The 27623-nt window shown below is 47.1% G+C and overlaps 1 protein-coding gene and 1 long non-coding RNA gene across 3 annotated transcripts; one reads left to right on the top strand and one right to left on the bottom strand.

Annotated features, from left to right (window-relative positions):
* On the bottom strand, positions 1 to 27623 carry Slc1a6 (solute carrier family 1 member 6). 2 transcript variants are annotated; one of them, XM_005083366.4, is made up of 10 exons: positions 27028 to 27294; positions 20286 to 20491; positions 18686 to 18823; positions 15587 to 15791; positions 14789 to 14831; positions 11593 to 11936; positions 7386 to 7619; positions 5530 to 5724; positions 1966 to 2100; positions 1 to 358 (listed from the first exon to the last, which is right to left on the bottom strand). In XM_005083366.4, exons 2-10 carry the CDS (start codon positions 20482 to 20484, stop codon positions 163 to 165), a joined length of 1689 nt encoding a protein of 562 aa, XP_005083423.1. In that variant the 5' UTR covers positions 20485 to 20491; positions 27028 to 27294; the 3' UTR covers positions 1 to 162. The 2 variants fall into 2 exon arrangements, with proteins under 2 accessions (XP_005083423.1, XP_040594397.1); XM_040738463.1 differs by lacking the exons at positions 1 to 358; positions 1966 to 2100; positions 5530 to 5724; positions 7386 to 7619; positions 27028 to 27294 and adding an exon at positions 27474 to 27623 and having other exon boundaries at positions 11589 to 11936.
* LOC110343421 lies at positions 20400 to 25616 on the top strand. Its single transcript, XR_002385692.2, has 2 exons — positions 20400 to 20519; positions 20613 to 25616. It is a non-coding gene; the product is annotated as an uncharacterized LOC110343421 (long non-coding RNA).

Raw genomic sequence — 27623 nt, 5'->3', positions numbered from 1 at the left:
TTATCTTGGAAACCGTTCATTCCTTCTCTTTTATCTCAGCAGCCCCCAGACAAGCCACACAGAGCATGTATGTTCAGCCCACAGTCAGTTGGGCAACAAATTGTCCCCAGGACTCCCCTCCCAGTCCCTTCCCTCCTCCCTGGGCAGAGAGCTGGAAGCTTCTCACATGACACTCTCATTACCTCCCCGACCCCTTGATGCCCCCTTTTCTTGTGCCATGAGTGACTTATAGGGCTTCCCCAGGCTGGGAAGGGTCAGCTCAGCCTCCTGCAGCTCCAGCTCCCTTTGGGACAAATGTTCAATGACAGCTGCTCCAATTGAGTCTCCCAGTACGTTGGTCATCGTACGAAGCCGGTCACTGGTGGAGGATAGATAGATTAATGGGGGAACTGAAAGCTCATTGAGACCCAAGGGCAGACTAGGAGGGCTCCCGGGGTTAATTCACAATCACATGACCTTGAACAGGCCTCCATTCTTCCTCTGTTTTCCTTCCTAACAACATCAACCCTGAAATTCTCAGATCTAGTCTTTGATTTGTGACTCTTGTTTCTAAATATACTAACTTGGAGAAGATTAGATACAGGAGTCCGATGCACACAGTTAGATATTAGGATCTGATATAGACTATTTGATTTTGGGGTCTGATGCAGACTGTTAGACGTGAGCATCTGATGCAGACTGTTAGACGTGAGCATCTGATGCAGACTGTTAGACGTGAGCATCTGATGCAGACTGTTAGACGTGAGCATCTGAACACATACTGTTAGACGTGAGCATCTGATGCAGACTGTTAGACGTGAGCATCTGAACACATACTGTTAGACGTGAGCATCTGACGCAGACTGTTAGGCGTGAGCATCTGACGCAGACTGTTAGACTTGAGCATCTGATGAAAACTGTTAGACATGAATGTTTGATACAGACTGTTTGACGTGAGCATCTGAACGCAGACTGTTAGACATGAATGTTTGATACAGACTGTTTGACGTGAGTCTGTGTAGGTGTAGGGCAGGCTGGGGACTGCTCAAATGGAACTTTAGTCCTTCCGTACAAATGGGACTTAGTCTTGCTCATGGCTCCCATGTTTGGATGAAAATCAACATTTCATGTAACTTCCATGTCATAAAAAAGGAAATGAGAAAGGGAAGGGATGGTGAAAGGGGGTAGTGATGCAGGAAGAAGAAAGAGGAAGGGAGGAAAGGGGGAAGAGAAGGAGGGAGGGGGAGAGACGGAGGGGGAGGATGAGAACAGGAAAGGAGGGGAAGGGATGGGGATTAGAGAGTAGCTCATGAGCTACTGGCACTGACAGATTAGGAGTGTATACACCCTGTCACGAACCTACTAAGCTCCACGGCATAGTCTCACACCAGGACACATAAACATCTCTGCTGTAATTCACTGGGTCACAAACAAAGGACAGGAATGAGGGGAGGGGAGTTGTAGAGAGGAAGGAGTTAAGAGAGAGTGGGGGGAGTGACCGGAAAGCATTGCATGTATGTGTGAAGCTGTCAAAGAGCAAGAGGAAGGAGAGAAGAGAGAGAAAATGTGCCTCATCATAGCATTTAGCTTATAAATCCACCAAAATTCTTTCGCCTATCATCACAGGTGATTTTATAACCCAATTCTTCACTATTTAATGCAGCAGGTAACCTGTATTTTCTTCTCACTTCTAAAATCCTTTAGGATTAATACTTTCACTAAGGAAAAACCTTTTAAATTTTTGAGTTTAAATATATATATATTTGAAAATCTTTGCATGATTCTGTATGAAATGGGCTGAAGAGGAGTGAGCTGGCTGATGGGCGGAGACCTCCTTTTTGGAATCCTCACTCACCTCCCAAAGATGAATAATCTATGGGCTTGGAGACCAGGGCCATCCATAACTAGCAGAGCATCCCAATGCCTCCCTCGCCCTTCAGGAAAAGGTAATGAGAAGAGATAGGCCCGGGACCAAAGCACACTTACAGGAACCAATCCACAGCTATGATCAGCGTGATGTCCTCTGTGGGCAGGCCGACAGATGTGAGCACGATCACCATGGTGACCAGTCCTGCCTGGGGGATGCCAGCTGCTCCTACACTGGCAGCTGTGGCGGTGATGCTGCAAATGGGAAGAGTTGGGGATTCGGGCAGAAAGAGAGAACAGAAGACTGGAGGATCAGGCAGGAAAGGGCATCTTAAGTTAAATTCCAACACAGAGAGAAAATTACTACAGGAGCTTGCTTTGGTTGTGAAATTAAATTTAAAAAGTTGAAGTCACAGATGCAAAAAGCAGAAACCTTGATGGGCTGATGGGCTGAGAGATGGGAAATGTCTGTCAAAGCATACAAGATGTCTAGATAACAGATGACTGGGTTCTGGGAATCTAATGTGCAGAGTGAAGGATGTGATTAATGATACTGTGTTTATATTTGAATTTTTCAAAGAGAATAGACCTGAAGCTGATTCTCACCATTAACAACGAGAAAGAGAAGGGAAGGAGGGAGAGGAGAACAGAAGGACAGACAGGGAGAGGAGGGGAGGGAGGAAGTAATACGGCTCTGGAGGGGAGAGAGGAAAAGAGAAGGAGGGAGACAGTGGAGGGGGAGGAAGAAGGGAGAGGAAAAGAAGGGAGGAGATGAGAAAATGAGAGGACATAAGGATTAGAAGAGGAGGTGGGAAAGGACAGGGGGACAGGAGGGATAGAGCAGAAAAGAAGGGAGGGGGAGAGGAGAGGAGGGGAGGGGAGAGGAAAGGAGAGGAGGGGAGGGGAGAGGAAAGGGAGGGGAGGGGAAGGGAGGGGAGGGGAGAGTGGAGGGAAGGGGAAGGGAGGGGGAGGGGAGGGAAGGGGAGAGGAGGGGAGAGGAGGGAAGGGGAGAGGAGAGGAGGGGAGGGGAGGGGGGAGGAGACACAGACAACAGAAGGGAGAACAGAGGGAAGGAAGGAAACTATGGGAGATAAATATAAAAATCAGCCTGACTGTGGTGATCATTTTGCAGAGTTCACATATAGCAAATAATCATGAAATACACCTTAAAAATAAGCAACTTTTGTCAGCTATCCTCAGGAAAGATGTGGCTGGAAAAAGACAGAGTTATTTTTTAAGATGGCAAATACTGCTTACCACATTGGGTGTGAAGGCATTCTGACCTATCTTGGTTTTAGAACCTATTTCTTTCTTGATTTTTTTAAGTTGTCTGCTTTCTTAATTTTATATGTATGAATGTTGGCCTGCATGCATGCTGTATACTGCATATGTGCCTGGTGGCCATGGAGTCCGCTAAAGAGAATTGGATCCCCTGGACCTAGGGTGATAAACTGTTGTAAACCACTACGTAGGTAGTGGGAACTGAACCCAGGTCCTCTGCAAGAGCAGCAAGTGCTCTTAACCACCGAGCTGTCTCTCCAGACCACTAGAGACCACTCCTTGCTAAGATATTTTTTAATTAAAGATGGAAGGGTCTATCTCAGTGGTAGAGCACCTGTCTAGCATGTACAAGGTCTTGTTTCCACTTCTGGCCCCACAAGCTAATATGAAATCGAAAGTAGGATTCAATGGGTCACAGGTGGCCCATGTTAAAACTCCAACATCAACTCCAATTACCCAGAAAGATGTAAAATATATTGCAAAGGCCACTACGCTTCCCAGAAAAGGCAGTAGTGCCTTGCAGATACCAGCTGTCCCCCCAGTAGTTTAGGAAACCCCTGTCTAGATTCTATAGCCAAATACAGACAAGGGGAGATGATTAGCCTGGAGGACAGTTCTGACAGAATGGTAGTTAAGCAAATGCTCACATTGGCATCAAAGAATGGGCTTTCCAGAGAGAAGACTCTATTCATGAGCTTTATACCTCACACACCAACTCAGAGCTTCTCCTGCCTCATCAGGAGAATGGCAGATACACACCTGTCTTCTCACTGTGAGCAACAAAGAGCCAAGGACTGTGTGTGTGTGTGTGTGTGTGTGTGTGTGTGTGTGTGTGTGTGATCAGGAGAAAGGGATTTATTTCAGCTCACACTTCCAGATTACAGTTCATCGTTGTAGAGAAGTCAAGGCAGGAACTTGAAGCAATAAACTACAACACATCCACAGTCGAGAACACAGAAAACAAGTGTGGATACCTACAGGTCAGGTCTCTGTATTTTTGGTTGTGAGCCTAGCCTTTAACGGCTGAGCTATCCCTCCAGCCCAGGTCTCTGTATTTTTAAACTCGGGACCCATACGGAGGAAACAAGTACTGCCCACTTTTAGGCTGAGCCTCCCCACATTAATAAAAACAATCAAGTTGGCCTCCCACAGACAAGCCCAAAGGCCAACCTGATCTATAGGAACCCTGACTGAGATTCTCTGATCAGGTGATTCCAGATTCTGCCAAGTGGACAATTAAAAGAAACCACCACATCACTAGCATAGGAAAAGACTCCAATCAAAAATGCAAAAATGAGCCAGGCAGTGGTGGCGCACGCCTTTTAATCCCAGCACTCGGGAGGCAGAGGCAGGCAGATCTCTGTGAGTTCGAGGCTGGGCTGGACCGATAGCCTCCAAAACAATACAGAGAAACCCTGTCTCGTAAAAAAAAAAAAATGCAAAAATGAAGCCTGGAGATCTGAGAAATGGCTCAGTGGGTAAAGATGCTGTGCTACCGAGCCTGAGTTTAGTTGTGGCACACACACACACACTCACACACACTCACACACGCTCACACACGCACACAGAGACACACACACATACACACTCACACACACACACAGAGTCACACACACTCACACACGCACACAGAGACACACACACATACACACTCACACACACACACACTTAATAATAACTAATAATTAATGCGATTTTTAAACTCTTTAAGACCAAGCAGCTGACTCAGCAGTTAACAGTGCTCACTGATCTTGCAGAGGACCCAAGTTCTATTCCTAGAGCCCATGTCAGGCAGCCACCTGTCACTCCAGTCCCATGGACCCTGAAGCTTTCTTCTGACCTTGAAGAGCACCTTCACACGTGTGGCGAACACAGACTCAGCAGGCACACATACTTATACCGAACTAGAAGAAATGCTAAGTGTAGTTTCTACTGAACATGTATCACACTCACGCCCTTACTAGACGTGGCGGCACATGCCTACAATCTCAGCTACTCAGCTAGGCCAGCCAGCTCAGAAAGGGGGCGTGCAGGGAGGGAAAGAAAGATCGTAAGTCAAACCATCTTAAGTGAGGATGAGTCTACAGAAGAAATTTCCCGTGAAGAAAATACTTTCCTTTACAGTTTGCATCTTCTTTCTTGTATGATGGGCAGACAATAAGCAACATGGGTGAGAAAAATCACCCATGTAGACAAATACTGTTGAGCATCCTACATCCTTCATCCAAAATACTGGAAACCATAAACATTTCGCAGGTTGCATTTTTTTTCAGATTCTGGATATTTGCATATGCATCATTATATATCTTAGGTAGAAATGAGATGCAACTATAAATAGCAAATTTGTCTGTAGGCCTTGTACACACAGCCTATCCTATCCAGCTGATGGCATCATGGTCTCACCTGATTGTGGTGATCTGGCCCAGGTTGAGCTCATAGTTGTTGACTTGAGCGATAAAGATGGCTGCCAAGGCCTCGTAGAGTGCAGTGCCATCCATGTTGACAGTAGCCCCCACAGGCAGCACGAACCTGGTGATGCGTCGGTCCACACCCAGGCCCTCCTCCAGGCAGCGGAAAGTGATAGGCAGGGTTGCAGAGCTGGGGAAAGAGAGCTCTGGAGGCTGAGGATAGGGAGTTGAAGGATGGGACGGGGCAGTGGCAGCAAGGGACCAAAGGAGGGCTTACCGATAGCACATGGAGACCAGGTTGGAATTTGAGCAAGGAGTAGAAAGTGGGAATGACAGTTGTGCATGGGGAAGTGGGACTCCTGATGCAGAGAGAACTCAGTGGTAGGGATCCCCCAAGATCTTGTCTCTTGACCCATCCAAACCAAGAGCTAATGACACCAGGCCAGCCCAGGCAGCTGGCCTCCCACACCAAAGCCTAAACGTGATGGGTAACTTTTACTGTCAACTTCGACCAGGGACTACCTGGGAAGAGAGTCTTGATGATGCTTACTATATTTGGTCATCGTATGGGAATTACCTTTTTTTCCCAACACAGGGTTTCTCTGTGTAGCCTTGGCTGTCCTGGAACTCGCTCTGTAAACCAGGCTGGCCTCCAACTCACAGAGTTCCGCCTGCATCTGCCTCCCAAGTGCTGGGATTAAAGCTGTGTGCCACCACTGTCCAGCTCTGGAAATTAACTTTGGGGGATTGTCTTAACTAATCGATATGAGAAGACCCGGCCCCCTGTGAGTGGTACTATTCCCTAGGCGGGAGGCCCTGAACTATATAAGAGTGGAGAAACTGAGCTAAGCATGAGCATTAGCAAGCACGCGTGCCTGAGTGTGATGTGACTAGCTGCCTGTTTTGTTTTCCCCTCAGTGATGGGCTGTTACCTAGAATTATAAGCCAAATAAATCCCCCCAATCTGCCCTTTACCAGGGTATTTTGCCACAGCAACAGAAATGAAACTAGAACAGTAAAGACAGAGTGCTTATCCTCACAAGGAGAGACCCCATCCATCTACAGGAGCCCTAAGCGTCTCCCCCACCACTTCACAGAGTGCACTTTCAGTTGAAGGCAACTTGAGTAGGAAGAGTGGGCATCTCATCGGGGGTCACCTTGTCTGCAAGAAATGACTCCTGTGTGGTCAGCTTTACACCATGAGACTCAGAACTTGGCCTCACAGTCTTTGACCTTGGAACTAGACATTGCCTACTGTGAAGCACCCAACCCTACCAACCTTTCCCAAGCATCAAGCATCAGAAATAGCATTGGGTGGGTGGGGTGGGTAGGGGAACTGACTAGCTCCATAGTGATCAGATTTGTTTCATTCTGGGTACCGTAGTATCAGTCCTATTTAGCCACAGATCAAAAATCAAAAGGCACATTCTCCAATCACCATGAGGCCATAAAATATTTTCTCCTGTTTGGCTCTTGGAATACTTTCTCAAACTGATTTGAATTTGGATGATGAAATATAATGGGTAATCGCTTTATTAATCCCCTAAAAGCACAAATAGGAAAAGAAAGCCTAAGAAGCCAAGATTCTCTGATCCTGCCCACAGTACTGTCTTAAACCCAGAATTGGCATCTGGCTCTCCTTATAAACTGGAGAAACAAAAGAGGCTAGGAGAGGCATCCCAGGACAAAGACTGTACCCTCAAGTATAGGCCACCTGCAGAGAGCTTCAAGAGTCCCCCAATACTATTGTACAACCAGAAGAGGTATTTGGGGAGGTGGAGAGGAGGCCACCTAAAGGAACCCATGACAGATGAAGAATGGATCCAGGGAGAGTTCAGGGAAAGGCCATACCTGGAAGAGGTCCCCATGGCCGTGATGAGGGCCTGTAGCATGCCCCCAATGAATGGGAAGGGGTTCCGATGGGTGACCAGGAAGTAGATGAGGGGCAACACGCCGCCAGCATGGAGGAATAAGCCAACGATGACTGTCAGAGTGTACATGCCCAGCTGACCTCCAAGAACAGCCATGTCTTCCATTTCCAGAATCTTCCCAGCAATCAGGAACAGGATGCCCACTGGTGCATACCTGGGCAAGGCACATATTTATTAGGGTGATCTTCCTCACAGGTCTGGAGCGTCCTGGACCCAGACAGTTCCTACCACATAACTCCAACTCCACCCCAACCCTTCCCAAGTATCAAAGCCAGCACTGAGACACTGTGGAAATGGCCCTGTGGTTATGAGTACTTGCTGTTTGATGATGAAAACCTGATTTTGGATACCACCATCCACATTGGACAGCTCAAAAGCATCCCTAACTCCAGCTCCAAGGGCTATGGTACCACTTTCTGACCTCTGTGGGCACCCAGAAACACATCCGCATATCCACTTATACATCCACACATATAAATAAAATAGTTTTTAAATAGCACTGGTGCTAGAGTCTGCTTCCCAAACATTGTCCCCAAAGACTCACATGTTGAAGCCTTGGTCCTTAGTGGGTCAGTGTTCTGAGGTGGAGTCTGTGAAAGCTGCCTGTTCATGAGAGTGCCAACCTCTGCTATGAGTTATCCCTTGATGGATTCATAGCTGAATGAGCTATTGGGAGTAAACTGTAGGAAGAGCCTAGTTGAAGAGAGTAAGTCACTAGGGGGTGTACCCTTGAAGGATAGCCTTCTCCCCCAGTCCCTTGCTCTCTCCCTATCTTTTTTCTGGATGCAGTCAAGTTGGCTGTATCCATTCACATTCATGGCCCAGAAGTAATGGAGCCAGCCAACCATCTACTAAAACCTGCGAAGCTGTGAGGCAAAAATAAACCTGTCCTCCTTTAAGGGGGTTTTACCATAGCAAGAGAAAGCTAATAAATACAATCAGAGTCTATGAATGTATCCACCTCCCACAGGCCACCCCTCCGCTCATCTGATCACCATGAAAGCTCCTACGATACCAAAGCATGCAGCTTCCGGGATCTTTATCTCATTCCCTCATTCAAGCCCCTTCCAACTCAACTCCAGATGGCTGTTCCCTTCAGAATCTTATCCTTAGGCATTGCAAAGTGTGGTGGTTTGGATGAAAATGCCCCCCCATAGGCTCATTAGGAGATGTGGTCTCGTTGGAGTAGGTGTGGTCTCGTTGGAGGAAGTGCATCACTGGGGTTGGGCTTTGAGGTTTCAGATGCTCAAACTAGGCCCAGCATGCTTCTCTCTTCCTGCTTCCTGCCAGTCCCGATATAGAGCTCTCAGCCCCTTCTTCAGCACCATGTCTGCTTGCATGCCGCCACACTTCCGGCCATGATGACAACGGACTATTCCACTGAACTGTAAGCCGGGCCTAACTAAATGTTTTCCTTTTAAAAGTTGCCATGGTCATGGTGTCTCTTCACCGCAATAGAAACCCTAACTAAGATATCCCTTTCTCTGGCCTTCTAAACTTCCATAAATTGTTCTCGGTGCTAATTCCTTTGATCTGTCTGTCAACTTGTCACAACCTAAAATCACCTGAAAAGAAAGGTTCAATGAGGAATTGTCTACATCAGGTTGGCCTGTGGGCATGTCCTTGGAGGACTGTTTTAATTGTCCTTAATTATGGTCAGTACCATTTAATGGGCTTGACCCTGGACTGTATAGAAGTAAAGGAAGCTAGCTGAGACTAAGCAAGCCAACAAGCGAGCCATCATGTATTCATGTGTTGATTCTCTCGAGACTGTGACGTGAGGTTTTAAGGGCGTCCGGTTAGGTTCTTCCTCACATGCCAAGACGGCTGTATGTCTCACTCCTCCTCTTCCCAGCCAGCATCCCCCGCTGCTTCGCCACAGCACCTATGGCTTCGTGGTACATATGTGTGCTCTACATCTGTCTCCTCCTAGATTCTACTAACCTCTTCAAGATGAAGTAGGAATTCAGCCTGGCAAAGCATCTGCTAGATGAATTATCTAGTTAAGGAGTGAAAGGATTTTGAAAAAAAAATGTATGTGAAAAGGAGACATAGGTCTAGGGAGATGGCTCAGTGGTTAAAACACTTATTGTGTAAACATGAGAACCAGGGTTTGAATCCTCCAGAGCCCATGTGATGCTGGATAGGCACTACAGCAAGCCTGTACTTCCTGCCTCAAAAGCTGGAGTCAGGGGATCCCTCAGAGCAATTTGGCCAGCACAATGAGCCATTGCCTTGAGCTTGGGTTTGACTGAGAAATCCTTCCTCAATGAATAAGGTGGAAAAGCTATGGAAAATGAGTCCCAACATCCTCCTTGGGCCACCACACACATACTCACCCCCCACTCGTGCAAAAATAACATACATACACAGGCACATCGCACCATACCCAAATGTAGAAAGGAAAATAAGAAAACAGTGCCTAAGTAAGTACACAAATAAACAGATAAATGGAAAATCTGAGGGAGTAAATGAAAGAATGGTGAATACATAAAAATAAACAGGTCTGAGAATGAATCCAAGTAGACCGGTTTAAATGAGTAAACAAATAAATGCACTCAATGTCTTAACTAAAGGAGTTAATACTGCAGTTCGGTGTCACAGCAATTGCCTTGCTTATTCAAGGACCTAGCTAGGTTCCATCCTGAGCACCATGCATAAAAGATTGCTACTTAGGAAACTGAAGGTATGTCTCAGTGGCAGAGTGATTGATTATCTAGTAAACGTTAGGCCTTGGTTCAACCCTAGCAGTTAAAAATAAATACAAGGGCCAAAAAGGATGGTTCCACAGGTAAAGATGCTCTGCCAAGCCTGATGACCTGAGCTGGACCCTGAAACCCACGTGGTAGGAGGAAAGAACTGGCTTCCAAAAGCTTGTCCTCTTGTCTCTGTCACCACATGTATGCTGTGGCGTGCACACCCATACACATATATTCACACTACATGGATGGATGGATGGATGGATGGATGGATGGATGGATGACAGATGCAATAAAGTAATAATAATTGTGAAATAATCTAACTGATGAACAGACTTATCAGTGAAGATGAGTAAGTAATTTCACTGATAAATAAAAGAATAGATTAACAGAATGTTAGGACAAAGCATGTGGTGAACCGTGTCAGATTCCAGGACAGGGGAGGATGACCCGGGTGGGGGGGAAGGGAGGGTACAACTTTGACAAACTCGGCAGGCTAGAAAAATGAGAATAAATTAGTGCACAAAAGAAATAGATGAGTGAATGAATGAATAAGTCACTAAAAAACTCATTGCAGAAAAGAATGAGGAAGTGAATTAATGAGTTGGCAGTGAATTAACCAATGCAGAAATGTGATGGCACATGCCTGTAATCTCACTAATCAGCAGGCTGATAAAAAGGGCTGGCAGGGTCCAGACAATCCTGGAGTACATAGGAAGTCCTGTCTCAAAAACAATGCAATGAACTCATAGCAACTGTAGTCATCTGCACAAGATTGACACAAGATCAAGCCAGTCAACATTCCAACATGGAGTGGGCAGGACTCACAAGCCTTATCCTAGCTGAGAAACTATTTTTGACAGTTAATGGTTGCTGAGGAAGGGAAAGTCAATTTTCTTCATAGATGTGGCATCTTGTAGCTGCTCAAGCTCAGTGGATGTACCCTCATCCATGTTCATACACACAGCTCTGACTGGAACCAACGGAAGTTATATACAAACGCGTGCACATGAGGATATAAACTTGGGAAGGGGACATGAGAGTCTGAGAACAGTTGGAGGGAGAATGGGACCGTGGATATTATCAAAACACTTTGTAGACATGTGGGAAATTCTCTAAGAACACATTTTTATTACATAAAATGGGGGTGGAAGTGGGTGACCCAATGTGTAGAAGAACGAACACAGATGAATGGATCACTAAAGTCAATGCACAAGTGAGACGTGAGAAAATAGATTAATGAGGTCATGAATAGCTGACTAAATCATTACAGAAAGTATGAATGGACAGATGAGTTAATGACTAAATTAACTCATCACAGATGAATGAATCTGACCAAATGTCTCCAACAGACCCACCAGCCCCACGGCCCTCACCCCCAGGAACCATCAGCAGCCACCCAGGCACAGGTACCCAACCACTACTCACCAGATAATGATGCCCACCAGCCTCATAATAGCCTCATTGAGGCTGTCGAAGAAATCCCTCAGGACACGCCCTTTGTGCTTCATGCCGCCAATGACTAGCCCAAAGGCTACAGAAAAGACCACTAGGCCCAAGGCGTTGATGCCATTGGCTGAGCCAGGAACAGGCACGGTCTCCTCAAAGCTTATCACCTCTTGCAGGGTGCCCAAGGCCCGGGTAACATTTTCCAGGATGCTGGTTTCATTCTCTACTGAGGATGGGGGAGACATGGAGGCCCCCGGCTCTGACCCATTCTCTGTCCTTACAATCGTCCTGGTTACCACTCGTGTGCTGTACTGTGTCTTAAACTGAAATGCAAAGAAGTTAGAGAAGTTGGGACCAGATTCAGTATGGTGGTTAACTCTCTTGTAAAAAAATCCCTAAGAATGAACATGCTGCAAAAAATAAAAATAAAACCTGGGAGCTAGGCGTGTGAGGCCCTATTGCATCCTTGGTGTTTGCATGAGCATTCATGCATGTTCGCATGCACGCGCGCACACACACACACACATACATGTGCACACATACACATTACGTGCACGCGCGCACACATGCACACACACAGGCATACACATGTACATGCATGCACACACATATGCACACACACACACACACACACACGCAATGACTCTTATAGCCCAGCAAGCCCACAATTGGATATGTAACCAAGGAAATGAATTGAATAACTCAAAGAAATACAAGTTGAACTCCCCAAAAGTCCAAATCTATGGCAGACAAGATGGTTCGGGAGTATAGGTGCTTTCAGCCAAGGCTGATAAACTTAGTTTGATCCCACGGTAGAAGTGGAGAGACTCTACAACTCATCCTAGGACCTCCACATGTGCACAATGGCACGCACCCACATCTATTCGTAACCACAAACAGAAAGTAAATAAATGTATTTTCATATATATTTATACATTTATGCTTATGTATAAATATATATTATATAATAACTTGTGTGTAAAATATATAAATATGCATTTTCACATATTTTATGTATTATTTAATATATTTTACATAAATATATGCATGTATATATTTCAGCACCCCTTAAAAATATGCAGCGTATCCTCCTGTTGTATAGCAGCTTGTTCTAAATTGAAAGATTCACTCCAGTATGGAGCCAGAAGACTCATGAAATTCAGGAAGTAAAAAAACTTCACATGTGTGAGAAATCTGGAGCTTACGAGATTCGAAAAGGCCCTTCCTTGCCTTTATAAAAGCCTTACGTAACTGCTCATAGAGGAGACTCTGACTACCAAGGAGGTTCCCAGACCTGGTGAGCTGCTGCAAATTGCAGACACTCCTCCAGGAACAAAGCTTTCAGTAGATGTCACTGGAGCTGGCGTGGCCTTTTCTGGTGGTCTGTAAGGAACCCCTCACCCAGTTCCAAAGAGAAAGCCTGCCAAAAACTCATTGGTTCACCAAATTGGTGCAATCATGACTTTGGTCTGTCATGGGGTGACAAACTTGTAAGTTTTATCTCCCCCAAAAAAGTGTCACACAAAACTCCTCAGCATGTGTGAATTCTGTGTCCACAGACACAAGCAACCATGGATTGAAAATACCAGGAGAGGGACTGGAGAGATGGCTCAGTGGTTAAGAACACTGACAGCTCTTCCAGAGGTCCTGAGTTCAATTCCCAGCAACCACATGGTGACTCATAAGCATCTACAGTAGAATCTGATGCCCTCTTCTGGCAGAAAGGTGTACATGCAGATAGAGCACTCATACATAAATAGGAAGGAAGGAAGGAAGGAAGGAAGGAAGGAAGGAAGGAAGGAAGGAAGGAAGGAAGGAAGGAAATACCAGGAAGAAAAAACATTTGTGTAGTGAACACATACAGACATTTGTCTTGTCATTGTTCTCTAAACCAGCAGTTCTCAACCTGTGGGTCATGACCATCAGAAAACACATATTTCCAGTCATCTTAGGAACTGAGACACCACTCAGTAGCAAAATTACAGCTATAACGAAAATAATTTTATGATTGGTGGATGTGGTCAGGTTGAGAACCACTGCAGAATAACAGCTGTCTGCATACCATCTGCATGTGTTAGCTCTCCTGCATCATCTGGAGATGACCTAGGGGTCATCTGCAAATTCCACCTACTGATAGAAGACACTTGAGCAGCAAAGATTCTGTATGCAATCTTTGTTAATGCCAAGGGATTGTACTATTTTTGAGTATCAATTTTAATTTTTAATAAAACATATGACTAAAGAAATGAGTAACTGGACAATTAAGATACTCGCTCACGGCAGGTAAAAGTGTCCACCACACACATACAGGATGACAACCTGAGTTAGATCCTCAGGGCCCATGGTGGGAGGAGAGAACCAACATCCAAAAGTTGTCATGTGAGCTCCACACCCACACCTGACATGCATTCACACACACACACACACACACACACACACACACACACTAATAATAATGATAATAATAAAAGAAATTAGTTACTGACATTTGCCTAATATAAACAAGTCCTGTGTTTCATCCTCTTCGCCAAGGAGAAGAAATGAGTAACTGAATAGGGAGGGCATTAAAAACTAAAGCATGGCCCAGCATTGGTGGCACACGCCTTTAATCCCAGCCCTCAGGAGGCAGAGACAGAAGGATCTCTGTGAGTTTGAGGCCAGTACTGTCTACTGAGCAAGTTCCAGGACAGGCTCCAAAACAATACTGAGAAACCCTGTCTTGAAAAAAAGAAAAGCATGGAAGAATGGATATATAGTTTTCATATTTATGTCTTTATGTGTAGCCTTCAGTAAAGAGGTTGCTAAGCACCCCCTGCTGGCCAAATCCAGTCCACTACTTGCTTCTGTAAATAAAATTTTACTAGAAAGTCCACTTCACGTGTTGCCTGTGGTTGCTTTTCTGCTACCAGACCCGGGTGATGCTCAGACAGATTTTAAAACATCTGTGATCAGAAGTCCTGGAAGCTCTACCCCAGCTTCACAGTCTCCAGGCGTCCCATACCCCGGCAACCCTTTGGACCAACATCCTAGCCATGGGAAGTACACTTATCCTCCCAGAGTCCTCCCCAGGGCCCCCACTCACTCTTCCGGGCCCTGCTTCCCACCCTTCTCCTTGGGAAGCAAGCTCCCTCCACCCGCCGTCCCTCCTTGATGAAACCATGTGCTTTGTCCTAACCTGTTTGAAGCAGGCCTCCACGAGGTTAGGTGGAAACATATTTCTGCGCGAAAACATCAGAGAAGGGAAAGTGGTTAGACTTGGGAAGTGAGCATGTGACTACTGCAGCAATAGCCATGACAATAGTGGCGGCAGGCAATGTAGAAACGTGTGCTGTGGGTCAAGTGCTGAGCAAAGCACCTGCCCTACACCATCTGGCACAGACCCTACAGTGACCCTAGAGGCAAATGTTATCCCTAGCTTCATGCAAGGTAAGCAAAGGCCAGAGGACCCATATTGCTGCTCAAAGGCGCAGATGTAAGTGCCCCCCCTCCCAGTCATGTTGGAATCTGATTGCCATGGGTGACGTTGGGAGGTGGAGCCTTGGACTAAAGAGGTTTATAGATTAAAAGGAAGTGACCTTGTTTTTGATACACTTGATAGGAGGGTCCTTCCGTGTATATGTTTCTCTTATTGATTGATGAATAGAACACTGATTGGTCAATAGCCAGGCAGGAAGTATAGGTGGGGCTATGAGACAGGAATTCTGGGAAGAGGAGGCAGAGAGAGGATGCCGAGAGAGACGCCATGCAGAGACTAGGAAGATGGTATGCGTCAGGTGTTCTCTGGTAAGCTAAGGCCATGTAGAAATACCTAGATGTAGCTTTCTTAAGGATAATCAGGGCAGAAAGTGAGTTCTACAATAGCCACCAATAGTTGCTTCCTTTTCCAAACCAGATCCACTTTTCCCTGTGGTCTCTCATAGAAAGAGAACTGTCACATGTGCATCTAGAACTCCCAACAAAATGAGAATGTCACCTGACCAGGTCCATGAAAGCATCAGCTGTTGGGACAGTCTCAATTCGACCCTCACGGTGCAGCCCCTCCTTGGAGCCCTTCCCAGGGTGGATGATGGTGACCATTAGGATCCCGATGAAGACCGCAATGACTGTGGTCACCATGTAGTACACAGCTGCCCGCATTCCCATCCGTCCTGTGGCCTTGTTGTCCAGGGATGCCATACCTGGAAGGAAGACAGTACAGTCCGTGCAACAGCACCCATCCTTGTTCCCTCCATCTGCCCCCACCCATTCCATACATCGGCTCAAAATCAGCGCACATCCCTTAACTGAAGAGGTCGCAGAAACCATGGGTTCACCTCCAAATGCTGGTAGTTATCTATACAGCCGCTTCTACATCTCCAGCAAATATTTTATCAGGTAAAATATAATTTGATTGTAGTTTTTTAAATGAATACAGGGGGCTGGTGAGATAACCCAGTAGCTAAGAATACATCCTGCTCTTACAGGGAACCCAAATTCCTTTAGCAGCACAAATATCCCGTGACTCACAACCACTTGTAACTCCAGCTCCAGAGTATCTGATGGCCCCTTCTGGGCACCTGCATTCATGTGCACAAACCCACATAGACCCACGATTAAATAATAATAACAAAGTAAGCACATAAAAGTAAATAAAAGTTTCATTTCACTTTGAAATAGAGTTGTAGCATGTACAGGGTATACCCATCATCTAGAGATGCTCTGAAGTACACGGGAGGAGAGGCAGAGGTCATCTGTAAACACTGTATCATTTTACAGAGAGGGATTCAGCATCCTCAGGTATTGGTATCTGTAGGGATCTTGGGACCAGTGCCCTGGTGGTTCAACCAAGTGGTGATTCAGCTTTTGATTCTCAAGCTAAAAACAATTTTTAATAAAAATATTGTTCAAGAATGAGTAACTGGGCCAGTACCCTAGACCTAACTGAAAACCAGTTCACTTACCACTATACACAGATAGGAGGGAACACACACTCATGAGCACATAACATTCCAATTTTTACTCCAAATAACTCCACCAATCATAGTACCTCCCCCTTTACTCCAAGTCAACCTTTCAACTCCCACCCAACCCTCCCCTTATCCCTGCACCATAAATATCCCAAACACCAAAGTCTTCACCCCGTGATGTAGTCCAACTCTCACCTCCCTCGAACCCACCTCTTTCTCCATTCTTCCTGGATACTGTCCATGCTGTACCTACATGTCTTCTACCAGGCCAGTGCAACCACCCAGCTGCTATGAGTTTGGATACTATCAGCCTGCACTTTTCCCTTCTAAGAATGATCCCCAGCAGAATGGGAGCTTCCTCCTCCAGAACGGCCCTAGAGTCAGCTACCATCAATGACTGGCTGGTTCAGGGATTCAGGTAAAGACAGAGGGTGAGGGACAACTCCATGATGCTGCTCACACCTCAGAGACCCCACCCAGTGGGATCACACTGAGACACCTTCTTCTGAACACATAGCTTTGCTTGGCTCCTTTCCCCACCCTGTCCTGCTTCCTCACTTCCTCATGAGTTTCTCCCTCAGTGAGTCTCTTGTGACCAGATCCACATGTCGGGCTTGGCTTCTGAGAAGCCCAACCTAAGAAACCAGTGTTTTAAGCCTTGATAATCCTTTCTGTCCCTAAACCCAAGGGCTGTTAGTCACCACCTCTGGGCTAAATCTTGTGCACTAAATAAAGTTTTATTGAAACACAACTCTAATGAGTAGTTTCGATTGTTAACACAATCTAGAAGCAGTAGGAAGAGAGACTCAATGGGGGATTGTCTAGATCAGGTGGGCCTGTGGGCATGTCTGTGGGGGGTTGTCCAGATTACACTATTGAAGGAGAAATACTCACCTATTGTGTGTAGCACCATTCCCTAGGCAAGGGATTCGGGACTGTATACCTATAGAGATGTTGTGTGGTGGTATATTATTTATGATTTAATAAAGCCACTGGAGATCAAAATGCAAAGCTAGTCACAGCCATAGAGTCAGGGAGTGGAGATACACACCTTTAATTCCAGCAACCATACTAGTCAGTCATCGAAGCCAGGCAGAGGTGGCACACACCTCTAACCCCAGGACTCAGGACAGAGGCAGATGGACATCTGTGAATCTAAGGCCACCCTGGGCTACACGAGAGTGAATCAATCTAAAGAGAAACAGCTCACACCTTTGATCCCAGCACTAGGGAGGTGGAGACAGGAGTGATATGACTGGGTAGGGAAAGAAATAGAAGGTAGGAGGAAACAGGAGCTCAGGGCATTTGCTTCTGAGGGTCCATGGAGAGCACTATCTCTCAGGATTCACGGAGACAGGAAAACCATTTTAGTTTAGTAGAGGTAAGAGAAGTGGGTTGCCTGCTTTGCTTTTCTGATTTTCAGCTTGAACCCCAATATCTATCCCTGGGTTTTTATTATTCATGTTACGATGTTGCTTGATGCAAGTAAGCATGTGTCCATTTATTTTCTCTCTGCTCTTGGTTGTGAATGGGTTGTGACTTCCTTGAATGGTGGGTGAGCTAGAATAAAGGCTTTCTGGCCTAAGCTGCTTTTTGTCAAGTATTTTATGACAACAACATAATTGAAGCTAGGGCAACAGCCAGGCCCATTTGTTGACACATTGCCTGTAGGTGCTCTTCTGCCCCAGCATCAGAACTGAAGCACTGCAGTGACGAGGGTGGCCCTTGGCACCACAAGCATTGACTGTCTCGAAGGAAAGACGCTGCATTCTCCACCCACAGCTCCTTACTCTCCATCCTGACACCTCCATCCCACTCACTCACCTCCTACACCTTCACCCAATCCCGCCTCCTATTCATCTACCCCATATCCCAGCTACTTTCCCTGCCCCTCACGGCCTTTCTTCGCCTCTGGATAACCCTGATCTCTAGAAGGATGGCATTTTACCTTCAAGGAAAAGTACAAGAAAGTTATTGGGCTACATGGCTCATGTGGCAGCAGGACTTGGGCACAGTCTGAGTTGATGAGTTGGGACAGGGCTCCCACGGTTAGGGTAGCCCTGGCTCTTTTCTCAAGTTTGGTCTCTGAATGGGTCCTGGAGATGCACAACAGCTTGGGCTCTCACCTGTGACAAGGCTGGAGACGATGAGGGGGAGCACCAGCATCTGTAGCATCCTCATGAGCAGCTCACCAGGAAAAGAGAAGTACTTGATCTGGCGGTAGGAGAGCTGGTATGGGCGCAAGGCAAATGCCAGGCTGACCCCTGGAGCCGGAAAGGAAGGGTTCATGGAATGGACTATGGATCTCAACCCCAGGCAGGGTCCATCCATCACAAACAGAGTATAGTAGGGTGAGCAGTGACTATTCTATGAGCGTGTGCATTTGTGTGCATGGATACATTTGTGCATGGGTATGTGTGTGTACTTGTATATATATGGATGCGGATATCTGTGTATGCATGGGCATGTGTAAAAGGTTGCATGCATGACTATGTATATATGTGGGCATGTGCATGGGTACTGACATGAGCATGTGTGTGCTGGGTATAAGTGTGTATTTGCATATGCGTGGGTCTGTGTATACACAGGTTTGTTCCTGGGTGTGTATGTGCATGAGTGAGTGTGTGTGAGTATGTGTGCGCATTTGTGTGAGCATGGGTACGTGTGTGCATGATGTGCAGCTGTGTGCACGTGGATATACATGTGCATTGCATGCATTTGTGTGTGCAGAGGGTATATGTGCATTCACATGCATGTATATGTGACAGTATACATTCAGTTGTGAGCATAAACACGTGGCTGAATATGTGGGCTCATATACAGAGATGCGTACGTGTATTTCTTGGGTGTGTCTATAAGTGTGACTCCTGTGTCTATGGTATCACTTTCAAACATGGAAGTGCATATGTAGTTATGCTTCTAAGCATGTAGAAACCTAACAGAGCTGGCCCTGGTAACTTTGGATACCACACTGTCAAATTAATCAAGCAACATGGAAATCTTTAGGGGAAATATTGTATCTGATGAAAACAGAAGGGGAGCTATATGGGGAGAAGAAAGGGACCCACAGGGGGTCACTGGGTAAAAAGGGGTGAAGGAAAAGGAATATGACCAGAGCACATTGGATATAGATATGAAGATGCCATAATGAAACCCATCCTATTATACAACATCACATAAATTTTTAAATTGTGTCTGTTGAACACATAGAGATATTTTTTCTCTTATCACTATTCCCTAGACAATGCAGTATAACAACTACTTACCTAGCAGTTACGCTGCTTTGGGTGTTATAAGTAACCTAGAGACTTAGCCACAGATCCTATACAAACACTATCCCCATTTTATTAAAGGGACTTGAGTATCCACAGATAACAAAAGCTTGTGAATAATCAAATCCCCGGATACCCAAATCAATAGACACTCAAATTCCTTAAATAAAATGGGGTAGTGTTCGCTGGAACCAGTCTCCCCAAGGTATGATGGGTAGCTGCATATTTATGAACGTTTGCACAGTTTATGTGATTGCACTTCTAAATTCTGTATATATGTAAGATATATTCATCTCTCTGTGTGGAGTCGTAAGGTGCGTGTCTGCGCAGTGTTCATGCGTGTGCACATCGTGTTCATACCTGTGTCCTCTGAGGAACTGGGGACATATAAGATGAGTGCACGGGGTGGGGGGGGCACTTAATAGAAGTTCCGCCTCCCAGAAACAGAGCTCACCAATGATCACAGCGCTGACTGTGAGCAAGATGAAGGCGTTCCGGCGCAGGAAGCGCCGAACGTGCTCTCGGGTCATGGTCTGCAGACGCAGGCGCGTGCGCAATGCTCTCTGCTGCAGACTGTCCTGCAGGCCCTGCAGACAGCCCACGCCACCCACTCCGCTCTCTCTCAGGAACAGACTGTTGCCGTGGCTGCTCATCGCGTCTCTGCGGGGGACAGAGGAGACCAAGTCTGGTGAGGGAGGAGTCTGGGAAAGGAATGGTAGAGTGGAGGGGCGGGCACTGCAGGGGAGGGGCGATGCTGATCGGCCCCTGTGCTGCCTTGCAGGGATGCCTGAGACCCTCCCTGACCTGAATCGGATTCGATTTTTATCCTAGCAGCAAAAGGTGAAGGCTTTCGGACCCAAACACCAGAGAAGGTGGTTAGAGACAGGTAGGAGAAACACACACGCACGCACACGCACGCACACACATACACACACACAGAACACTGCACACCTTTAAGGTTTTCTGCCTCCAGCCTTGTCCTCACTGAGATCATCTCAAGCAACTGCAGCTCTCAAACGAAAGCGCCAGGCCTTTGCTGAGTGCCCACTGCACGAAGAGCTCTTGAAAGGCACCTTTAAACTAGTCCCCCAACCACAGTAGTTGCGCGTACGGCCTGAAGACGCCCATGGTCCACCCTTCACGAGGACAAAACCAACCAGTGCCTGGCAAACAGTGGCACCCAACTAATGTGTGCATCACCAGGAGAGCAATGTGGTAAGGGGCGGGGGATCCCTTGGGAAAGAAATGAGGACATTTCTAGTCCCAGCTTGACTGATGAGCCTTCATGAGCCTCTTTCGGAGTGAAACCTCAGACTTTGTTTCCCTCTTTTTGTCCATGTCTATTGCCTATTTATCCTTATTGACTTCCTTTTTTTTTAAGGTATCCAAAATGGGATGTTGCATTTTCCGTAATTTAAACAAAGTGAACATAAATATAAAACCTGCCAATCTGTTTAGCAGTCAAACACTTGGAAGTTACAAAACGGCGTAGAAACTGGCTTTCAACCCAGCCTTTGAGAGCCCTATAATATTGGCTACTCTTGAGGGTGCTGGGGGAGGCAGGTTACAAGTTCAAGGCCAGCACCTGCAACGTAGTAGGACCCTGTGTCAAATAAAAAGTTAAAAAGAGAGTTACTGGGCAAGGATGGGAGATGGCTCAGTGACTAAGGGTGAATATTAATCCTGCAGAAGTTCCGTTCCCCGCACCCACATCAGGTAGCTCAGAACTGCTGCGCCCCTCCTGGCCGCACTGGCACCTGCACTCACACGTACACACACATACACTCTCTCTCTCTCTCTCTCTCTCTCTCTCTCTCTCTCTCTCTCTCAAACAGGAAAATAAAATTCTTTTTTAAAGAGGGCCAGACTACATAGCTCAGGATAGAGTGCTTGCCTGCCATGTTCGGGGCCTAGGTTCAGGTCTTGGTACCGATCCCCTCAGCTTCCCAAGTAGCTGGGATGTCAGGCATGCACCACCACGCGCAGCCTTGAACTCTTCCAGCATTGTTTTGCGGCCACTACCCAAGACAGCCACTTGGGTAGTGCTGTCCTCTCTGTCTGTCTCAGTTCTCCACCGGCTTCCAAAAGACAGGCCACCTGACTGGGGTCTCCATGCCCTGGATCCATGCCCTGCTTCTCAGTGTGGATTTTGCTCTAAATGGACTGGCCGCCCGAAGTCACGGTGTTGTTATTGCCTTGCTCTGAACGCTCACAGACACCAAGCAGTCTTTCCTTCTCCTCTGGGATATCATGTTCCCGGTTACCACATGATAACTGGAAATCAGCCTGAATCCCAAGAGCGTTCAAGTGAGTCCAGAGCAGTCAGGAACCTGGACACCCAACTCTTTTCCTTTCTCTGCCCTGCAAGCCATGCGGTACAGTCCAGGCGGCTGGCTCTGCAGATCCTTAAATCAACCTCAGATAAAACCAACACTGGATGAAAAATGTTCAGTGAGTCAAGCCAAGAGCTGCATATCCATCATCTCAGCACTCAGGGGCCTCAGACAGGGAAAGTGGGAGTTCAAGGCCAGCCTGGGTTGCATAGAAAGACCCCGTATCAAAAAATCAATCAGGTCATATCTAGCTGCAAGAGCTATTGATAGTTGATGGGATCCTGACAGAGAGGGGTGGTTTTCTTCAGTGGTGTGGCCGAGACAGGTTGCCCACGCTCCAGTGGGTGGTGCCTTGTACTCATGGGCATTGGGGCAGCACTAAATGGACTCTCTGGATTATTTAGAGAAAGTGAAGAAGAGGAGGGAGCAACATGAAGTTAGGAGGAGAATGTGGGGGTGGGGAGAGGTCAGGAAGAGTTGAAGAGGAAGAGGAAGGAGAGGTAGATGTGATCTAAATATGTATGTATCCATATATGAAATTACCGAAGAATACTTTTTAAGACTCAATGGTAAGGCTGGAGAGATGGTTCATAGGTAATGGCGCTTGCTGCTCTTTGAAAAGGACAATGTTAGGTGGCTCACAGCCAGCTCTGTCTCAACGGTCACCTGACGTCATGTGTGCACACCCACACATGGACACACATAACTGAAAAGATAAAAATAACCCATTTTATGTGTATGAGTGTTTGACTCCATGTGCATGTGTGCACCGTGTGTGCACTAACCATAGAGTTCAGAAAAGGACATTGTCTGCCCTGGAGCTACAGGGAGTTGTGAGCCGTCCTGTGGGTGCTGGGAGCAGAATCTCAGTCCTCTATGCGAGCAAAAACACTCTTAAAGTTTAAACCATTTCTTCTAATCAATGGTAGTGTAAGCTTAGTTGATGAAGTTGTTCAATTTGCATCTGTACTAGACATGAAAAGACTTTTCCTCTTATTCCCTAAACAACACAGCATAGCAACTACATGCACAGTATTGAGTTGTGCTAGGTTATTATATTTATTATTCTTTCTTCTCTCTCTCTCTCTCTCTCTCTCTCTCTCTCTGTGTGTGTGTGTGTGTGTGTGTGTGTGTTGGTGGGGTGGCCAGAGGACAATTTTTGGAGATCCATTCTCTCCTCCACCATGTAAGTCCCCGGGATTGAACTCAGAACTTCAGGCTTGGTGGAAAGCACCTTTACCCATTGTGCTAGGTATTTAACGTAATGTAGAAATGAGTTAAATATGAGAGAGGACAGGAAAGGACTCCATGCAAATATAATGCCATTGTATGTAAAAGACTCTCACATACTAGGGTTTTGGAGTCCACCCAGGGTGGAAGGTGTGCCTGGAACAAATTCCCTAAGGAGACCTAAAAGCTGGATAGTGTGGGAGTTGACATGTGGTAGTCTGTGACTCAAACCTGGCCTAACGTCTGTGGGGTTGACACTTTTAAATCACGGTGTTGGCACAAAGCTGTGCTCATTCGTTGCGAATTTCTGCAGGTGCTTCCGAGCTACAGTGGCAAAGGCGGGTTGCTGAAATAGGGTCACAAAACAACCCATTTACAAAGGAGACTCTGACTTTGTAAAAGTGGGGGCGACGGGTAAAGAGGATTGCTGCCAACCTGGATGGCCCAACTTCAATCCTGGACCCACACAAGGAAAGGAGAGAATTAATTCCCACAAGTTGTCCTCTGACTTGTGCATGCTGAGGGTGCTCGCGCGCGTGCTCGCACACACACACACACTGAATAAATGTGATAATTAAAAAAGAAGAAGACTGTAGCCTAGCAAAGCAGATGTGAGCGCCGGAGTAGTGAGGGCCTGAGGGCGCAGGAGTAGAGCTTCTGTAAGTGTGTGAGGCCCTGAGTTCCTTCCCAGCGCTGCCCTGCTGCCGGGAGAAAAGCCAGCAAGTAGCAATTGAAAAACAATGAAACAAATAAGCAAGCAGAGATCCAAAAGATATGAGGCTGAGCTCAAAGACAAGGCTGTCTTCCACACTTTCACCATTGTAAATCCCTATAAATGCCGATAGCTGTGGTTTGCCACTATGTAATTCTTCGATTTTATCTCAGTGGACATGGGATCATTGACCCCACCCACAGGGCACAGTGAAACCTTTCAGAGCATGGAATGTGGTGCAGATGTCAAACCAAGCCCCCCTTGGCACTTTCATCTGCATTAGCCAGGAGCATTCGAACTCCTGTCGCCTAGTCCTTTACAGGAGAATAAACTGTTGAACAATATCATCACCCTCCCCTGCCCTGTCTCCCCTCTCATCATCACTATTTCTCTCTCTATTTGTTCAAGGTCAAGATCTGTAGCTTGCATGTGAGTGAGACCACACAGCATTTGACTTTGTGTGCCTAGCTTATAAAATTAACAATAATCGTTTGGGAGAAATGGTGTGCTGAAACTGAGTTCTTTGCATGCTTATTAAAGTGTAATAAATGTTTAAAAAAAACATTTTCTAACACTTGAAAGTATCCTTCGCCTGGGCCTTCCTGGAGCTCTTAGGACTCTAGAGCTGTCGGGCATGTCTCTTTCCAGGAACCAGTTCCGGTTTCTTCTGGTTCTAGGCCTTCTCTTGGCCCCTGGCTCCTGGACTACCTATTCTAGAAATGGCCTTTCCAGGATCTCCAATCTCTGCAAGGTACAGGGTTAAAGGATGGGTCTCTCCCCTTGTCCCCTCAACTCTCAAGTGTCATGAACCATACAAGCCACCCCTTGGAAATAAGGGCAAGACAAGAAAGTCCTTCTGACCCCTAAAGCTCAAACAAGTGTCGACTTTCAAGACCAAGAAGAGGTCTTTGAAAGTGAAGGGTTTGCCTCACTCTACAGATGACACCCGAAGCTAAGGGCCCCCTGCAGTATGGCCAGAAAGCAGTGGGGGAAAAGACCCCAGGAGCTCTAAAGGGGCCATGGTGTGTCATAATAGGCCCCGAGGGAGAAGAAATGTGTGTTTCTAATGCTGACCATACATTGGCTATAGATGTGCAATGGCATCAACTCCACAATTGGCCATTGTCCTGAGACAGAAGGTTGATCCAAAAACAGATTTTTGTGAGCCTGACCTGGGGATGCATGGCTGTAGTCCCAGCACTTGAGAAACAGCAGCAGAATGCCATGTATGTGTTCAGGCCAGCCTGTACTATACAGGGAGCTCTTGTCTTCTAACAGAGAGAGAGAGAGAGAGAGAGAGAGAGAGAGAGAGAGAGAGAGAGAGAGAGAGAGAGAGAAGAAGAAGAAGAAGAAGAAGAGGAAGAGGAGGAAGAGGAAGAGGAAGAAGAAGGAGAAGAAGAAAGAGAAAGAGAAGGAGGGAGGGTTTGTTGGTACTTTGTAACCAAATCAGAATTTGATGCAGTCTTGGGGGTTAACTTCAATCTTCAGAAAAGGAATACATAGAAAAGGATATTTTGTGTGTTTGCATTTTTTATGTTTTCTTTTTCTTTGTTGATGCAGCCCAAGCGCTCGCTCTCTCTCTCTCTCTCTCTCTCTCTCTCTCTCTCTCTCTCTCTCTCTCTCTCTCTCTATCTCTCTATCTCTATCTCTATCTCTATCTCTATCTCTATCTCTGTGTGTGTGTGTGTGTGTGTGGTATGTAAAAAGATGAGCTTATTCATCTTTTGTATATGAGTGTTTGACCTGCATATAACATGCCTGGTGTTTGTGGAGGCCTGAAGAGGATTGTCACAGGCCCTGGAACTGGTAATCAAGTCAGGGAGTAGAAGGTGCTTTCTACCACTGAGCCTGCTCTCAAGCCCCGCATCTGTGAGTTTAACTGGCCTCCTGTCTTTTCTTTCCTCCCTCCATTCTCAGACCTCTAACTAAGACATGGCCAATGTCTTCTCTTACACAAACAATGGTGGGCTAAATCGTATGTTGATGCTGTGCTACATGGAGTGGGTGACAGGAGGGAAAGGCAGGATAGAAATTAGTTCATCACACAGGCTTAGACACAGGCTCACATCTGTGTGCAATTGGCACCCACATAATCCTTTATGGACACACAGTCCCATGCAAACTCTTCAGACAAACAGCCACTCACACCCTTCAGAAATGTGAAAATCCATATTGCCACACCAGACACACAGTTCCACACAAATATCTGCTACATTCATGCCCACCAACAGACACATTACACACCGTCAAAAAATGCAATCACTTGCAGTCAGCATCAGCCATACAAAGTCTACACACACACACACACACACACACACACACACACACACGCCACTGTCATGCACAACCACGAAACTCAAAGGCACACAATTTAAGTCTCCTGCACAAGTACCCCATGCACATGAAACTACATGGACAGTGACGTTCACACAGTTCTTAGACACACAAGCACACACATGAGAACACAAAACTCTCTATGTCCAAACACTTGACTACACACCCCTCTTTAAAAATGCAATCCCATCCAAAACTCAGTCACTCGCATCTCCATACCCGGTTCCCTGAAATGGTGGCCAGCCTTAACCCCGACAGACATGGCTGGGTTTGGGTGATGAACCTCTGGTAGGGAAGAGGGAGTCCAGCCCAAGAAATAGGAGAGCATCGGGTTCATTCTCTGTTGGAAACAGGACTACCTGAGAGTTGAGGTTACTGAATGAGGAGTGTGGGAGATGGGAAGAAGACCCGGGGATCTAACGACAGGAAACTCATCAGGGTGACCTGGCACAGACAGGCTCAGCACCTGTAATGGGACAGGGAAGAGCTAAGGAAAGATAGCCAGAAATTGGGGACCTGTGCACAGGGGACCCTCACCTGCCTCGGACTCAGAGCCAACCCCGCGCAGGAGCAAATGTCCCACTCACCAGCCTTGGGTCAGCGGGGCCGCCTTGCCCACGCCTCGGCCTGCGTGCTGCGCTGGGATGCAGAAGCCAGAACCCTTGGAAGCTCCCGGCCGGGTCCGTCGGGACCCGCCAGGGACCCGCGCTGAATCTGCGTTGGGGACCGGACTACCGAGGCACCGGCGCGGAGCCGGGACGCGCTATGCAGCAGGAGGGATGCGGGCTGGTCTTGCTCTCACGTGGGCGCGGGGGGCGAGGGGCCGGGGCTGGGGGCGGTACCCCCTCAGGGATGTCCCCCTGCCGCAGCCGCACAGGAGCTGGGGGACGCGGGGCGGGAGAGGTGGCCGGCCTCTCGCGCACAGCCTCCGCCCCTGCGCCGAGCCGCGCCTCCGAGCCCGCCCCCTGCCCCTCCCGAGTCCTCTAAGGCCAGGAGGTTCCCCTGGGACGCACAGGGTACCTGGCGCTGTTACCTCTGGGCGGGAGCCCACATCCTCAGCGTGGGTCTGAGGCGGGGGAGGGGAGACCGCCAGCGTCGGGTGACCACCGCCACCACGTGGACTCGCTGGCCAGCTTCTCCCTCGGGTGCACCTTTCTGGCTTTGGCCACTTCACTGCTGTGTC

The sequence above is a fragment of the Mesocricetus auratus genome, unplaced genomic scaffold, assembly GCF_017639785.1.
Source record: "Mesocricetus auratus isolate SY011 unplaced genomic scaffold, BCM_Maur_2.0 Super-Scaffold_100676, whole genome shotgun sequence".
NCBI lineage: Eukaryota > Metazoa > Chordata > Mammalia > Rodentia > Cricetidae > Mesocricetus > Mesocricetus auratus.
This window is presented reverse-complemented; position numbering and strand designations above follow the sequence as displayed.

Bases quoted from the DNA above. Each gene is read 5' to 3' on its own strand.
- Slc1a6 (XM_005083366.4), bottom strand. From the start codon at position 20,484: ATGAGCAGCCACGGCAACAGTCTGTTCCTGAGAGAGAGCGGAGTGGGT. The intron at 15,792-18,685 runs GTGAGAGCCCAA...TCTTCCTTCCAG, and splicing joins CGTCTCCAGCCTTGTCACAG to GTATGGCATCCCTGGACAAC. The intron at 14,832-15,586 runs GTGACATTCTCA...GTTTTCGCGCAG, and splicing joins GCTTTCATGGACCTGGTCAG to AAATATGTTTCCACCTAACC.